Here is a 12431-nt window from a genome sequence, read left to right as displayed (position 1 = left end):
TCAATGTCCCCTTAAGTCCCCATGTTTTCAACGAATTTGTGATCGTTGAAATTGACCTAAAATTGGCGCCAAAAATGTAAACAACTGCACGATTCTTTTCAAGTAACTGCTTTTGAACGAACACTCGTTTGCCCTGTCGAAATGAACAGTACTTTAAGAAAGATACTGTTCGGTTCTCTTTGTGTAAGGACATCAAGTGGTAACAGAAATGCTTCCCTTTTAGTCGCTATTCAAGCAAACAGCAAATGCATGGAAGAAGCCTTCGCTTCAAGATCACTCAACGTTTCTGTTCGCACAAACAAGGAAAGACGCCGCTCTCGTAAGTCTTTTGGAAAACTAACGTGTCCCAGGACCGTTGGGAATCGGCAACAGGCTAAGTTTGCAGATTTAACATCACTCTGACTGTCAAAGTCTAAGCAATTGACGTAAAGCAATGGCGACGGAGAGGGCACATCAGCGTTCACTCCGAGAAGCTCCATCGCAAATGAGAGATCACGTGTCAACATCGAGCTGATAATATAGTTGGAAATTTCTCCTCCTTTGAACTCATTAAACTGATGATGGCATAAGCATGCCGAAACATGTCTTTCAAATAGGTTGTCTGTTTCCTACAGTATTTATCATACTTGCTACTATTGCGACCTTATAAAAATTGTGGTCTTGCCGCCTGGGGCCAGGCATGCAAGTCTTATTTTCACAAGATTCTTCTTCTTCTTCTTCAAAAAAAGGAAGTCTCTTTGTATGATACATTTTGCAGACATATGCGATCATGCACTTCCCTTGTTCCTCGATGCTAACGTCTTACCAGTAACCTTTTCTCAATTATCACGAATCTTTATCAAATTTAATTAATGCACGATATTATAAAAACGCACCATCTAACACGCTGAATTTCTTTGAGCACCTCTGGAAAGTTTTAAGTTAAGAGATCTAGTTTTGAAAATCAAAACCAGTATCTACCACGACTTATCTTATTAGTGTAAGACTGGATTGAGATACCATCCCATATAGCTGATCTTCCACAGAAAACATTTAAAAAGGCCGTATATCAGGTATATTAGGATTGGGAGGGTAAATGCTCGGCGAAGACACTACTGACTAGCAACAATAAGGTACTCTACGATCAGAAAATAAACGAAGATACGATGCCACCTCAAAGAAAAGCTTTAACATAATCACGGTTATGGTTTCCTCCTGATGTATGTGGCCACTTAATATAATTTTTAATTTTTTCGCAGTGCCATCGTAGTTTATAGCCATATATAATAATTCCTAAAAATTATAACCTACATAACGGTGCACCGGTTTTTCTCGCACCATTTTAATCACAGTACATATACTACCACTTTTCAATACACCAAATATGTTAGGTGTTCAAAATTCAGGAATGTCTTCTCACGCGGAGTGAAATGTAATTCACGTCATCAAAGACGTAATTAGTATCCTATATAAATTGACATTTGTAAACCAATTAAGCCCCAGTCCCACAAGAAACTGATTACCGACTATAACCTCTTGTGTGCCAGCGGAAATGAAGGTCGTTTCCCAAGAGAACAGTTTGCTAATGACTTGGATCAGTACGTTGGCAAACCGCCCGTTTACGACACGTCTAGTGACCGTATGCAGGTCTCTCCTTAATTAAACAGTTAAGATTTGATTGAATAAAACGATCAGTAAAAATAAATGCATGTTAAGCCCACGTAAGAGTAAAGTCACTTCCACTACTACAGGAATCTCTTGAAATATCACTTCCCATTTTTTATGTCGGTAACTACTGCTAGATTTCAACGGTGTCAAGCCATAGCGGACGCTACTTTCTCCATAACTTCAAGCAAAACGTTTGCATCTTTAGGTGAGAATGTAAGAGACGGTCTGAAGCGGACGCTGTGTGTCCCTGAACCTCCCAACTCCACTCCTAGAAAAAAATCCAGTACTGGCAATATCAGCATAGACTTTTTATACAGCAATCAAGTGATTCCTTTTAAATGCTAGTTTCCTGTTGCATATTGCATATCCTTAGTTTTTGCTCTGGTGCAGCAGCGATACGCATCTTGTCTTTTGACAAAATAGAGACCATTAGAAGCGTCGATGTCGAATTTTCTATACAGTACCACCCTCAACCAGTCAAATCACGTGCAGTTGGTTTCATTGAGCGGTTTTTAATTGAGTGTCGAAAGTAACTAGCGAATAGACCACTTTCGAATTCTCACGGCTGGACTGGATCTAGCATGAAATGGAAGCTAATGCGGGCAAATTAATTTGTGCGTGAAAAGATTTACCCGCATTAGCCTCCATTTCATGATAGATCCAGTCCAGCCGTAAGAATTCGAAAATGGTCTATTGCATTAGTTTTATATAACTTCACTCAGTGATTGGTTCAAAGTTCTCGCGCCATTTTTACAACCAGTCAGAAGTGAAACCAAAACCAATCGTGGCTTGCGCGCTTTGTGTCGGCTAAGTGTAATTACTTCGAGTTTTGATTGGTTTACTGGATTGTCTCCGTCCTTTTTGATTGGCCAAAGTAATAACTTTGCTTTTGGTTTTACGACACTCGATTGAAACTCGCTCTTTTTGCAAAAACAACTTGTGACCATGCGGCAACGTAATTTATGACAATTCGATCGCATTGTAATTCTTGCTTGGCACGTTACAACTGGTTCGGATAATAGGGAGCTTTAGCAACGACAACGGCGACGGCAACGAGAACGTCATAAATTTGCATATTTAGTGGGCAAAAACAATAGCTTTGCACGCCCTGCACGTGCGTTTTTCATTTTTGTCCATTTCTTCGCCGTCGTCAGCAAAGCAACAACGTGAAATTACCAAGTTTGAAGTGTTATGGCGAACGTCAGCGCCTGGAGATAAATTTTCATTTTTCTCCCCTAAATTAAGCGCCGCTCGTAACGGTTTCATTCCTGAGGGACTGAAACACCTTTGTCATATTAAAAGGCTTGGAATAGTCGCGATGTGATCGCAATAACGTGAATTTATGTTTTTACATGACGTTCTCGTTGCCGTTCCCGTCGTCGTTGCTAAAGCTCCCTAATAACGACGGTGCAACACGGGAATGAAAGACTGACTGAGGTTTGTCTTAACTGTAAACTTCGAACAATCGCTCGTACATATATCCGACCGATTAACTTGCTCACTCACTTACCCATGGATCTCATTCTTGAAAGAAACTCCATCCTGGATTCTGGATTATGACAGTCAATCGCGCAGAACGTTCCTTCGCCTCGAGCGCGAGAAAATAAGCCGGGATATTTATCCTACAGAATAAATCAGATGTACCATAACTTGGACAGGCCTTTGTGAATCAGCAAATGTACAAAGCAGCTGAGGCCTTTATTCCAATTCCTCCATATTGGGGTCACTTGCAACCATGTGCAGGTTAGTGTATTTTAGGCAAAGCATTGATTTTATGACTATCCCCAAAGCAGGGCTGGTGCAGTGCTGAGAGCCCCACGAGAGCCTTCACCTCCTACCAATGTGGCCCTCGTTCGATTCCCTGACTCGGCGTCATTTGTGGGTTGTGTTTGTTGCTTCTCTACTCTGCTCCGGGAGGTTTCCCTCTCTCCACAAACCAACGTTTGATTTTTTTCTAAGTTCAGTGAACTCAGTCAGTCCCCCAGCGCAAGACGACTTGACACTTAAGAGTTAGGGTTAGGGTTAGTTCACTGAGTTCACCAGGGGTACATGTACAGCAATGATTGAAGCATCCGACCGATCTTTCCAATTGGCAGGGGTTAAGACTAACATGAAAATCAAACCGACAAAGGAAATCAAAGATAGTACCTGAATAATTTCCAAACCAATGAGCAATACTTGACCAGCCTCTTTTACTTTGTGCAGCAAGCCTTCTTCTTGGATAACTTTTACGACTTCTTTCAGAAGAAGTAGCTTACTTTGGTCACCCATCCACGTGTTAAAAATGCGCATTGGCTATGACATAATGAAAATCACTTTTATATTAAGGTAATTGGACCTTGTCTTGTGTTTGATCTCAAAAGGTGAGCTTTTATTTCAGTTTCAAAACGAGAACAAATTATCCCCGCCGAAAGAGCAACGAATAATCTTCCATACAAGAACATTGATAGCTGTCAGAAGACTTATGTCCGATTGTTCCCGTGAGAAAATTAGCGGTCATTTGAGCATAAATCGTCGACGCCAAATTGCCAGGATTTGCACCAAAGCCTAGCCTTTAGCCTTTCTTTAGATGCGACTTGCAGTGGCGAAGAGCTGCCAAAAATACCGCTGTGACAACTGCAATCAAATCACCAATGGTTCGCACATAAAACCGAGGGAATACCACAATAAATGATAAAATCATAGTAACGAAGTTAATACAAGCGTTGGTTTATGACAACAACGGGGTAGTATGAGTTAGCGAAATGGTGAGAGCCCTCTCCTTCCAGGTTTAGGGTTAGGGTTAGGATTAGACCAAATTGGCTTGGGTTTGATTCCCGGGCCGAACGTCATATCAGGGTTGAGGTTGTTACATATTAAAAAGGTGAAACCTTCAGGAAATATACAACAGGAAATTCTGACGGAGCTGGACAAATACAGTTTCATTCCCACATTCTGTAAAATCACCTTGGGCATTAGAGAGGTTTTTCTCCGGTAACCTTTTCGGTTTTGCCGCTATTGGACTTAATCGACTTTGTTTTGATTCAAACTTGCCCCTTCGATGTTTGATTCTTCAACTTCAGGACGATAGGGTAAAACCGAAATACCCAGGGGAAAAGCTGGTAACGAGAAAAGACCCAACAAACTCAGCCAAACCTGAGACTCGCAGCAGCACAAGGAACTGATCTCAGCTGGACAGGTCAAAGCACCTAATTTATCCATCCCATGCTGCTATCGCTTACTCACCTGCTGTACACGAATTTCTGGTTTGTGGTAGAAACCCCCAATCAGCATCTTCTTCGAGAAGGTCACAATATCTGGAGGATCATCAAGACTCCAGTGCTCATGAGCCCTGCCAGAAAGTTTGACTTGTTCGTATGAGTATATAACGGGCCACAAATTCAACTAGACAAACAAGGAGTCATAACTCATAATACCATGAGGTGCGAGAGAGAGAGAGAGAGGGGGGGGGGGGGCGTTGTGAGATTTTAGTACATCTTTTGGGTATAAAATCACCATTTTCCAACTTGATACCAAACTTTCACTGTTACATAAGTCTTGTCATTCCTTCGGTAGCTTTCTTAACAATTTAATTACGGTCAAGTAATTAACATAAACGAGTTTACACGTTCCTTTCCAACCAAAATCGAGAATACTCGGTGGGCCAAATATTTTACCGAAAAAGGCGCACAATTGCCTATTTTTTCGACGATATATTTATGAATTCGGATGAGACGACACGAGAATGATAACTCGTCACTCACCAGAATTTCCCAGTACTACCACAGCCTGTTTGCACTTCATCCACAATTAATAGTACATCTAACTGCGAACAGAATAATTCTAGTAACTATCACCTTTTGTATCACGTACATACCTGACAAAAATGAAAAGCTGTCATTTATTTTATTTTTTATTTATTTAATTTAATCGCTTTCACCACAACACAGAAACAGGCTGTGGTGGGGGTCGCACAACAGAGCGAGGCTCCAAATTAAGTGCGCCCTTTTACCCTCCCAACCATGATACAGCACAGACCACAACACCTGGAACTACATGCCCTACTCTTTGCGACAAGTGTGTGGGTTCTTTTACGTCCCACAGGATTATGAACATTGAAGGGTTGTGAGACGGGGCCTACGGTTTATCGTCCTTATCCGAGAGGACTAGAGAGTCTAACCATTTGCAGATGTAATTACTGAAAGGCAGCACTTTCTCCTCAGTTATTTAAAGACCCTGAGTCTTGGTCCGGCTAGAGTTGAACTCACGACCTCCCGCGTGACATCCCGGTGCTCAACCAACTGAGCTACCGGTGCGCGGTGGATCGAACTGTAGTTTACAAGGATAGCTTTTGGTTATAAGCAGCTACAATCACTGACACATTGTTGGTACACTGACGAAATGAATCGAGCGTCCCTCCCTTTCCCACCTTTTGAATGTTGTTTAGAAACTAAAACGCACTAAACAGTTACAATGTTTGGGTGCATTGCGCTATCCAACATTGCACGGGGGAAAGGGCTGGGTGTTCCAACGACTTATGACTAGCTGTGATTGTACGGGCATCAAATACAGTTATAGTCCAGAGTTGCTCCGGTGTATTTACAAGGTCATCCTATCGACAGTGTTGTTGAAACTAAATGCATGTGATAATAAACAATGTGATGGTCCGGTTAGTCATTGTCAAGCTAAGTTACCGAGAATAATATCATGTTATTGTCCACACAGTTTGTAGTACGCTTTGTCTTATGAAAACATTGAGAAGATAACTGACTAGCCATGTTGCTGTTGCTGTTTGCATGCAAAGCTGCAACATGTGATTAATACCAACAATCAACTGAGGGAAAATTCCTACACCTATTTACACAACGCACAGCTTTCCAGAATTCATTGGCCAATGGGAAGACAGGCAATGAATTCAGTGTAAAATGATCCAATTTTAACTCTTGAAGATGTTTTTGACGCACGACGCAAACATAACTACATGTAAATGAAGTTGCGTCTTAAAACTTAAGAGTTGGATGGTTAGGATTATTATTGATACAATGTAACGTTTGTTGCGACAAAAATGGTCACATGAAATATAAAAGGTAGCAAGTTTAGGTTTTCGAAGAGGAACGTGGAATGCAAAAGGAAAATGTTATCAAACTGCGATGAAAACGTCATGACTGAGTACCTACCTCTTTAGAAATCTTTCGTAGAGATTTAAAAAAGTCCACACTTGCATGGTTATCACCTGTTGAGTACATAGTTTAAAAGTCAGGAGAACATCTCCAACATTTGAAAGAACAACTTTGCTCTGCAGTGATATAAAAAGAGCAATGAGGTTTGTGAGTGTCTTGTAAACTTGTGCAGCTGCATCATTACATAACATCAATACGCCTAACTTTTACAAATGTGTAACTTGAATTTTAAGCCGAGACATCTGTCTGGTAGGACTGCACTAAATTCAATAAAAAATCTCTTAATGGCAGTCAATTTGTAAATACGCTGTTTGAGGTGACACAGTCAGCGGGTAGTGACCAACAACGACCTCTCACGTTTTCAAGATTTTGGGGATGGGATGTTTTTTCTTTTACTAGTACTTTTTTTTCATATCTCACTAGGACAACCTTATCAAAGCCTGGACGAAATAAATTGAGATAGTCAAGTGAAAAAGCATTCACGTGGTTTTAGCTAAGTGTGATGAACTTTGCTTGAAGTTACGAAACCAAACTGGCTCCTAATACTGCGCTGAGACAACCAGCTTTTAACTACTTTGAAATTAAATGAGCGCAACACACTGCCTCTTATCTCACCTCCCTCTGCCTGAATAGGTTCTATAATGATTCCTGCAACAGGTTTTCCAGCTTTGTTGCTATCCATAATGGCTTGCTTGGTCTGAAGCGTAAAAGTAGATATATATATATATATATATATATATATATATATATATATATATCATTTGAATGATGACCACTGTTTATTTATAGTTTCCCTCTTTGACAGTCAAAGCTCGTCTTATTTTAACTTTATCACTCTCACGAAGTTGTGAAAATAAAACCGTGAAACCTTTTTGAATAGGACATTTGCATGATGACGCCATTTGACTACAAGTACCAGAATCCTTTAGGTTTTGCTTGTCTCATGCTAATTAGAGCTAGTGTTATTTTTACCCCACTGGGGATACAAAATTCAAATAAGAAAAGAACAAACTGAATTCTGGTAGTTGTAGTCAAATGACGCCATCGTGAAAGTTGCCCATTGTCGCTAAGACTACCTCACTAAAAGATTTTTCAAGGGATTCAAGAATGCCCCAGAGGCCTACTGTTGCATACTCTTACAATCACTCTCACTCACTCACTCACTCTTACACAATTGATGACATCATGGGTACAAGTCCATACAACACTTTAGTGCAACAAAACCTATATAATTGTAACATCAAGGACCCCAAGTCAAGAATGGCTGATTTGCCTCTTAATGAACGGCGAGAGCACACTAAAGAAGGTTAATTAAAAGTTAATGTCACACTTTTGAGATTCTTGCTGTACTCAGTTACCAGTTCAAGACATCTTTCTTCTTCAGCTCTATTTTCTTTATGATGTTTGTCCAGTGGATACTTTAAATATGGAAATGGTGCCACCGGCCAATCAAATACAGGTATATCAACTCTTGCCACGGCTTTTGACCGTGTTGTAGAAAGAGATCCTGTAAAAACAACAACAGAGCATAAAAAATCGGTAGTGCTGAACATGATGATTGGACTTCAAAGCTGACTTCACAAAGACGTTTTGCCACAAGAAACAAAATTACTAGATTACCCATCAAGTTCTACCCTAATCTAACCCTAACTCATCAAGTTTCAATGTTCACATGATCAAGCTTTCCCTACCAGATCTAAGCATACTTCGAACTCCACTTATGTCCAGAAATTCCCGCAATGGCGAAAATGGCAACAATTCGCAAAATTCGCCTAAGTTTGGCTAAAATTTCAATGACATTACAACAGGCACTCCTTGTTTAGTGGCAGAGTAGCGATTTGAACGAAAATGGCAAAAATCGCAGAATTGGTGGAAACATGCCAGCAATGGCAGAAATTCTTAATCTGTTGACCAATATTTCAATCACATTGCAAGAAAAGCTCCTTGTTGTAATTAAACATGGAAAATTCACACTATACTTTGTGCAGACAGTGCATTAATGCTCAATGTGGACGCAACATGTCAGCTTACCAAATACATATACCACTGGATCATCTTAGTATTAGACAACATAAATTATTTTATTTTGTCTTTCCTCCATCTACTGCAGAGAGTAAATAAACATTTTGTGATTGTTCCTATCAAAGTATCTCAAAGTCAAGTCACTTACCAAAATTGTGCGCTGAAATAATAAACCATTTTGGTCTTTCATGAATGTTTTCCCATTCAAAGGATCACGCAAATAGGGCAAATAATTTCCTTGAAACCCAACCAGAGCAATCTCACACCATTCAGGTAGCCTCAATATACACTGTAACTATAACAAGGCAAGCTCCAACTCCATGTTATCCACATAACAGTACAGTTTCCTTGCCACAATCCTGACAAAATCCATGTCATATTGCATTCCAACAAACAAATATACATGTATGCAAAAGATACTATGCCTGAATGTGTAGTTCTCCGATTAAGGCAGTGTTAACCATTCATATTCCACAGTTTGTGTAATTACCATCTTGAAACAGCTGAATTGATTCTTTGTTCTCTACGTAAACTTCAGTGAATTTGCACTAGTGCCCAGGTATGGTGATAGGGTGTATGCATGTCTCGTTCTTGAAACATGTCTCAACCATGGCAAAATCCAGCTTATATTGCATCTTATATACAGAAGATATAATACACGTATGTTTTATTCCGAAAACAACATGTCTCAGATTATGGCAGTGCATCGAGAAGCCTGGGTTGTGCAAGTTGGGGCGCCGTTAAAACAAAGAAAATGCGTCTACTTTACAATTATTCTATGAGGGCACGTTGGATATGAAGTGACAGATAACCAACGAGGTGCATAACGGCAAGTTGGTTAGAATCATTTTATATCCAGCAAGCCCGAGTAGAATTGGCTAGAAGGAACGCCAAAAAAACTCGATACGAAAACGATACGAAAACTCTGCTTTGCACTCGAACTTTAGCTTTAACTGTTACGATTAACCCGAAAAATCCGACCACACCAAACCTATGCAAATCCTAGCTTAAAAACGAAAAAGGTGCCGAAAACTAATTCCAATTCCAAACGAGGTTTTGGAAAGGGTGCATATGGAAAAATGATTGAAATTAAAGCTTCCAAAGGGAAACCAGGTGCTATGATGAAACGGAAAAACCTAGGCGGTAATAAAGGTGAAGGCGACGAAACTAAACTTGAAAAACATACAAAAACATCTAAATTAAAAGAAAGTCTTTTGTTCAAGAATAATTGTTTTATGAAAACTCCATGTTGTTCCCATCATCTCATTTTAACCATTGTTAACACTTCAACGATTCCCCAAATTCTTCATTTTCGCCAAGATCGCCGCTCTCAAAAGGGTCCCATTTGGCTATTCTTCGCGATATTCGCCAAATTTCCCAAACCGCCAAAATTGCCACTCTGAAAGGCGCTCCTTAGTTACCTCATAGGAACATTAGTCAAAGTTTGGCGATTGTATGCCATTTTCGCAAAATTTGCCAAAATAGCCACTCTGAAAGGGGCCCCAATTTTCGTCAACGCGTGCAGTTACAATTTTCAAAATTTGTTACGTACAAAATCACACAAAATGCAAAATACAAAAATAGTCTATATCAACATTAACAATGTCTTTGTTAAGGGCACAAACAAAGCCAATGTGATGTCCTGTGAAAGCCATGAACATTAACCCTTAACAAATTTCACTCGGTGCGATGCCAGAAAATGTTATTCATTGATGGGAGAGGCTTCAGGGGTGAAAGGGTTAGGTACTGTGGTCACTTAGTTGTCTGGTCAAGGTTTTGGACATGAACTACTACGTTATTAAAAACAGTGTTATCAAATCAATCAATCCATCTTTATTTATGTGTCTAGGTGTTTTAATGCCTTATGACACTAATTGGGGACACAAAAATTAATGGTGTCATTAAAGCTAATTAAATATTAGCATTCATACTGTATTACTGGCAACCAGCCAATAAACTAAGAATAGCACCAATCATACTTAAACAACTTAATTAGCCAGGAGTACTTATGACATCCAATGACGACACTTTCAATAGCATTGTACTCTGCAGATGAATTCATCTCAGGTTACCAAACATTAGCCAACGAAAACACTTGGATGATCAAACAGTGTCAAATGAGGTATACAAGCCATTCTTTAATATTATTACACTATAATCATTATCTAGTTTTAATACTAAGAGAATTAATTCTTGACCTAGAATCAGGATCATACATCAGGAATAGTGAACATATAGCTGTACATGCAATCGTAATTTAATACACAGCTTAGATGTTCTTTATATTTTATTGCTCATTTCATCAGGCCATTTACAGTTGTTTGATCAATGGCCCAGTGCTGAAGAGGTGGCCATGTTGATACTCCAAGCTAATCCAACAGGGACTTACCTTTGTTCTTATGCAAACATTTTCTTTTGTTTCAGTAAAAATGTTTGCCCATCACACAACAAAAACACTGTAACTTTGTGGCAGTTTAAAAGTCACATTTTTATTGTCACTACTTGTAATGAAACCAAACTTAAGTTTGGATAGAATTGATGAGTTTACCTTCCTTAATCACCAATAATTCCCTTCTCTCAACAAAACATAAATTTTCTTACTGGCATGACTATTCTGGGGGTGAGGGATAGGGGTGAGGGGTAGAGGATGAAAGGTACCATAGCTGAAAAAACCAAAACCTTTACAAAAATGCTAACCTTGAACCTAAACACTATGCTTTAGATAATGTTTAGGCCTAAGGTTAGCATTTTTGTAAACGTTTGCATTGTTTGAGTAACAATACCCTTCAGCTCCTACTTGCCACCCTGTACCCCTCACCCTCTACCCCTCACCCCCTACCCCCAACCCCAGAATAGACATGCTGCAATCTTACCCATGGTACGGCCATGGAATCCTTTATGAAATCCTAAAATTGCCAAAGAAGGTGTTCCAGGAGACTGGTATAAAAAACAGAAAGTACACATTTTTATTTTTATCCATATCAACACACTTTTATGTACTGCCAAGAAACAAAACTTTCCCGCAACAAAACCCACGCAGAGGAAGCTTTTTAATCATTTACCACAATGCATTGATAACGGTTGTTCATCATGAGGAGAGCCACAACTTGTCAGATTAAAAAAAGGATGGAGCAATTCTATATGTAATTACATACTCGTAAGAAATTTTTGACACTGACTTTTTTGAACGTCAAACGATGTTCACTAAAAACGTTTTAAAAGACACTTCAACTGAAAACCTTCAGCCACCTTCACTTTGAATTTGACAAAAAGCCACGGTTTATTTCAATGGTTCACATTTGCATTAGCGTGGGACCACAAGTATACATGATCAATGCACAAGATGACGAACATTATGCAACTGAAACATAAATGTCAGGGATTTCTATATGTTCATTCTCCGCATTCTGGTCTCTCTTTGAATGCCAAGCCTCCAGGAAAAGTCTCTGATATTCTGTGATATTCAGCTGACTTGCCAACAATAATGGGGTGGTCAAAATAATTATGGTCAAATTGGTTTGCGTGTGGAGCTATTTTAGAATTGCTGTCGCAAACACAGACAGCTCTTCTATGTTATGGTAATAGTAATCTTGTGGCAAGTGC

At 39.5% G+C, this 12431-nt stretch overlaps 1 protein-coding gene across 2 annotated transcripts in view; it reads right to left on the bottom strand.

Annotated features, from left to right (window-relative positions):
- Positions 1–824: 824 nt before the first annotated feature.
- LOC137972055 (4-aminobutyrate aminotransferase, mitochondrial-like) overlaps positions 825–12431 on the bottom strand; it is a 31596-nt gene continuing 19989 nt past the window's right edge. The window contains exons 9-17 of one of the 2 annotated variants that reach the window (XM_068818862.1): positions 11702–11765; positions 8165–8313; positions 7422–7503; positions 6804–6859; positions 5391–5452; positions 4873–4978; positions 3796–3942; positions 3158–3269; positions 825–1915 (exon numbers count right to left, since the gene is read on the bottom strand). In XM_068818862.1, coding sequence (XP_068674963.1) covers positions 1794–1915; positions 3158–3269; positions 3796–3942; positions 4873–4978; positions 5391–5452; positions 6804–6859; positions 7422–7503; positions 8165–8313; positions 11702–11765 — 900 coding nt within the window. In that variant the 3' untranslated portion in view covers positions 825–1793. The remainder of the gene's footprint in view (positions 1916–3157; positions 3270–3795; positions 3943–4872; positions 4979–5390; positions 5453–6803; positions 6860–7421; positions 7504–8164; positions 8314–11701; positions 11766–12431) is intronic. The other variant, XM_068818863.1, reaches the window with a different exon arrangement.

This window comes from Montipora foliosa, chromosome 9, assembly GCF_036669935.1.
Source record: "Montipora foliosa isolate CH-2021 chromosome 9, ASM3666993v2, whole genome shotgun sequence".
NCBI lineage: Eukaryota > Metazoa > Cnidaria > Anthozoa > Scleractinia > Acroporidae > Montipora > Montipora foliosa.
Note: the sequence above shows the minus strand (reverse complement) of the source record. Positions and strands in the feature narration are given on the sequence as shown.